The sequence below is a fragment of the Antrostomus carolinensis genome, unplaced genomic scaffold, assembly GCF_000700745.2.
Source record: "Antrostomus carolinensis isolate BGI_N321 unplaced genomic scaffold, ASM70074v2 scaffold7062, whole genome shotgun sequence".
Taxonomy (NCBI): domain Eukaryota; kingdom Metazoa; phylum Chordata; class Aves; order Caprimulgiformes; family Caprimulgidae; genus Antrostomus; species Antrostomus carolinensis.
The window spans coordinates 26363-31106 of record NW_010300127.1 but is presented as its reverse complement, the minus strand read 5'-3'; the positions used below and the strand labels follow the sequence as shown (position 1 = coordinate 31106).

The following is a 4744-nucleotide window of genomic DNA, read 5'->3' as shown; positions in this document are numbered from 1 at the left end:
AAGAGAGGCACGAGAGCTGCAGGGGCAGCATCAGAGCAGAAGAGAGAGCAGCAGGTAACTCCTCTCATGCCCACGCAGCGATGAGCAGCTCACAAATGATGCCAGATGAGGGGCCCTGCTTTGTTCTCCTGCAAGGGGATAAATCCAGGGATCGGCTCTCCTTCACTCCTGCTCTGCCAACAACCCCTTTCACTCCATGCTGGACCACAGACACAACCTTCTCTGCTGCCACCTCCCTGGGACAGCACGGGCCGAGGAAGGCTGCTGTCCTGCCCTGCATGGAACTGTCTGATGGGTGGAGAAGAAGAAAAACATGCGATGAGGTCTCCTCCAGCACACAGAAAGGCTCTGCAGGAAGATCTGCACAGACAGCAAGAGTCCTGGGTTGTCTTTCTGGCTCTGCAGAATGTGCTGATGCGTGTTGTTACTCAGAAAGGAGGAAGGATGGTTCATCAGAGGAGAGAAGTGTGAGACACTGGGATAACCAAGAGAGAAGACAGGATAAGACAGAGAAGCAGATGCTCCATGCAGAGGTAGCTAGTGGAAGGGGTCAGCTCTGTTCTCCTCCCAGACGGAGGAGAAAGGGTAAAGCTAAAAGTGGGGGCCACACATTCTAGTGTTGGAAAAGGCTCCCCTGGAACAGCGTCGGAGGGAGCGCCTGTGGCAGGAGCAATCCCCGCAGGGAGCAGCGCAGCCAGGCCGGCTGCTCCACGTGCTTGGGGCAGGGGGACAACAGGCAGAGGAGAACTTGGCCAGGCTGCCACTCTCCTCCAGAAGAGTGAGAAACACTGTGGCCAGGAGGAAGCTTGGAGGCTGCCTTACGTGCCAGCCTGAACAGGAGCATTGCTGGGAAGCTGCAGGAGTGCCAGGAGCGGAGCTAGTGGGAGTGTGCGAGCAGCCGTGTCCCACCACCCTCTGCCAGCCCTTCCCTCGGACCTGCAGAGCCTCTGACTCGCCATAAACGGTGTCAGAACAGAGCAGTGTCAAAGAAAACCCCTTTAGTTTTGGGAGGATTTTCAGGAGATGGCCCATGCTGATCTAATTGCCCATTAGTGCCAGCTTAGCGAGCCGGGCTCAGCCAAGGCTCCGACCGGGAGCTGTGCTGGACGGGCACGGCAGACTCCCCTTCTTGGCAGCAGCAAGGTGCTAATTCAACTTGGCCATCTCTCATAATTCATCCTTCAGGCTTCATTCCACTGGATGTAACAAATATTCCCTGCATAGAAAAGAAGCTATTCCCTTGCTTAAAAGAGGGGGAGAAGCAGAATCGGGGTCTCTCTGCTATAAAGACACCCATGTCTGTTAGGATGCAATTCAAAAAACCCACAACCCTAAAACAGGATCCCTCTCAACAGCTTCTCTCCTGAGCCAAACACCTCTGTGGTCCCCAGTCTGTGCAGGGGAGGCACAGGCATGGACATGTTCCTCAGCCAAGGTGGAAAAGCCCCGTCTGCACGTCAGAATGGGACCGCAGCTCCCTTTCCATCTGGTCCTGAAGGGTTGGAGGCTTCCCCCAGAAGGATGGCAGAGAAAGAGCAGCGTTCACAGGAGCACCTTATGCCACTCAGGGAAAAAAATAGGGTCATCAGAGCAGTGTTGGAGACTGAAACCCAACAGATTGAGCCAGCTACTTCATCAAGGGAGGGGAGGGTGACAGCACGTGCTCCTCAGACCCTCACCTGGAGCCAGGGTACAGCTAAACCCCACCTGGCCTTCCCAAAATGGGGGTGAGCCATTTGTGGCTGCAGCTGTGCATTCACAAACACCAAAACTAAGAACACCAAGGCCCAGCTCATGGTTCTGGAGCACCTGCAGTTGCTGGCAGTGGGAGCGGTTCCTCTGCCTGCACCCCTGCCTGCTGAATCCCACATTTCCTGCACCCACATGTCACAATTGCTGCCCACAGACAGCAGTGCCACCAGCAAACCTGGACACACTCTTCCCAGCCTTCCCCACCCTTGTACAGGGAAGGAGATGAATTGACCACCTAAAAATGTCCCCTTCAACCCAGATGTTCTCTCTCGCTGATTTAAAATATCACTAGGTTTCAGAGTTAACACTTAAGACTTCCTCAGCCTTGGACTGGGAATGAACTGGATGGATCCCCTTCAACTTAGAGATTATTTTGTACCAATTTAAAATATTACAGTGCAGTGTTAACAACCAACATCCAGCTGGCACAGGTGGAGATGATCTCTGGGACCCAAGACACAGAAGGCAGCTTGCCTGTGCCAAGCGATGCCACGGACCCACAGTGGAGGTGTGAAGAGGGATCCTCTCCAAGTGAAACCAGGAGCACGAGTAGTTCAGCAAGCACTCACCTCCCGGCAGAAGGTCACGATGTTTTCCCACAGTGTTAACAACCAACATCCAGCTGGCACAGGTGGAGATGATCTCTGGGACCCAAGACACAGAAGGCAGCTTGCCTGTGCCAAGCGATGCCACGGACCCACAGTGGAGGTGTGAAGAGGGATCCTCTCCAAGTGAAACCAGGAGCACGAGTAGTTCAGCAAGCACTCACCTCCCGGCAGAAGGTCACGATGTTTTCCCACAGGGCTTTGGCCTCTCCCTCATCCGTCTGCCGCCTCTTCTCCACGTGCATGCTCTCCCTTCTCTTCAGGGGCTTGAGGCCCTTGCGCTGGGCCACGTACTGCTGCGGGGTATGGCAGGCCACGCAGTGCTTGGCCTTGAGCTCGTTGAGCAAGGTGCAAGCAGGACAAGCCCACTGGCCCGGCCTCTCCTGCCCGGTGGGCAACTGGGACGGGAAGAGACGAGCGACCTTGCGGGCGGACGGGGCTTTGCTGCTGCAGGAGGAGCAGCCGCCCTTGTCAGAAGCCCCGCAGTCGGGGCAGCGGGAGGACGGCTCGCCCGGTGTCCCGTGCTCCTGGAAGCCGTGCAGCTTGGAGGAGCCACAGACTTTACACTTCTGGGCCAGGGTGGGGTTCTTGAGGGTGCACTTGGAACAGGACCAGGTGGTGAAATCAGTGCTGGAGGGGCTTCACGGGTTTAATCTCACCGAGTCCCCCACCAGATTGATGGTGTCACTGCCTTTCTGGGTGTTGCAAGCCTCACATTTGGCAGCCCCGGCAGAGTTAAGCAGGGAGCAGGAGCTGCACTTCCAGTGGGACGGACTGACGTCCATCTCCTCCTCCAGCACGCTCAGCCGCTTGTTGGACAGCAGCTCCTGGAAGCGGGCAGCCGGGGCAGCCCTGGCCTGACCCTGCGGAGAGCCCTTCTGCCCCGCTGAGCTCTGAGCCGCGGGCTGGGAGGCTTCGGGGCCCGGCATCTGCAGCTGGGGGGGCACCTCCCGGCGGCTTCGGGGCACAGGGTTGTTCTGGAGCCCTTGGGAGAAGGGACTGAAGGCTGGTATCTTCTGGGTCTCTTGCTCCATAGCCACTGGGCCCTGGGCAGCCACGGCATCACCATCAGAGATCTCTGCAGAGACTAAAGGCTGGGGGGTAGAGGGGGCCATGTGAAACCCGGCGGGGGTGATGACTTCAGGGACGACCAGTGCCTCTGGTGGGATCTTGGGCAGGGAGAGCTTGCGTGGGCCACCGCAGGCAGAGCAGGAGTTGGCCACAGGCGTGTTGTGCAGTGTGCAGCGCTGGCAAGCCCAGCCGCTCTCCAGCTCTGCTTCGTCAGGGCTCTTCCCCTCCGAGTCCTCGCTGCTGCTTTCTGCCTTGGCAGCCTCCTCCTTGGAGCAAGATACCGTTGATAACGGGCAAGGGGGAGCCGCTGGGCCCTGGCTCTGGGGTGAAGCCACAAACCTCACAGGTTTCCTTGCCCAGAAAGTTCCTGAAGGTGCAGCGGGCACAAGCCCATTTCTGTTCCTCCACACTGAGCCGCAGGATGTGATTGAGGTCGGGTTTCTGGCGGGGGGCTTCGCAGATGGAGCACTGCCGCTGGCCAACGGGGTTCAGAAAGGTGCAGCGGGTGCAGGACCACTCGCGGACGGCAGCCATGGAGCCAGGAGAGTGAGAGTGGCTGGAAGAAAGAAGAAGACAGCACAAGGTCAAAGCCACCCGGTACATGCATCTCCTGGGTTGGCATGGTCAGGACTTTGCCTCCAGGAAGGGGACAACCATCAATCCAGTCATTGCTCTCCAGGCACTTGTTCTTCTGGCACTGACAATTTCTCCAAGTGCACAGCAAAGCTCTGGCTTCCACCCAAAACACTTTGGGAAGGGCACAAGGAACGGCCCTGCAACCCTGCCGACCCCTCTCCCATTGCAGGACTGCGCCCCAGTGAACAAGCACATCACCTCTGCACCCAGCCCCGACCATCTGGTGTGTCTGCAGCTTCTCTGGAACCTCTGGAGGAGGAGACACCCTGCTCTGCCTTCTTGCTGTTCCCAGCATCAATTCTTTCCTCCTTTGATGTCACTCCAGCCCACTTTTGTTTCACTTTCTGTTCCTCTCTCCTCTCCTTTTGGCTCCCCACCGTGAACGCACCACTTACCCGTGCTGGGATAACTGTGATTTCCCCCACCAGACACCACCAAGCAAAGCACAGCAGGTTGTGGTGTATGATGGTGCTTTTACCTGGCTACAGGCTCTGGGGCCAGAAGCTTGGCCTGGCCAGCCTACGAGCAACAGCTCCATGCCAAAGTCGAAGCTGGTCGTGGTGCACCGGTGCCAGGACAGCTCTCCAGCAGGTTCTGAGCTCAGCAGAGATGGACAATGTCCTAGCTCCAGCTCCTGCCCCACTTACCTGGGAAGTGGAGAGGCCACGGAGCCCTGTTGT

General features: G+C 57.7%; 1 protein-coding gene across 1 annotated transcript in view; it reads right to left on the bottom strand.

Annotated features, from left to right (window-relative positions):
* LOC104521121 (calpain-15) overlaps positions 1-3977 on the bottom strand; it is a gene marked incomplete at its 3' end in the record, with an annotated part of 6263 nt that extends 2286 nt beyond the window's left edge. The window contains 2 exon segments of the mRNA XM_010163021.2: positions 2522-3701; positions 3703-3977. Of these exon segments, the coding sequence (XP_010161323.1) occupies positions 2522-3701; positions 3703-3962 (1440 nt within the window).
* Between the last annotated feature and the right edge of the window lie 767 nt (positions 3978-4744).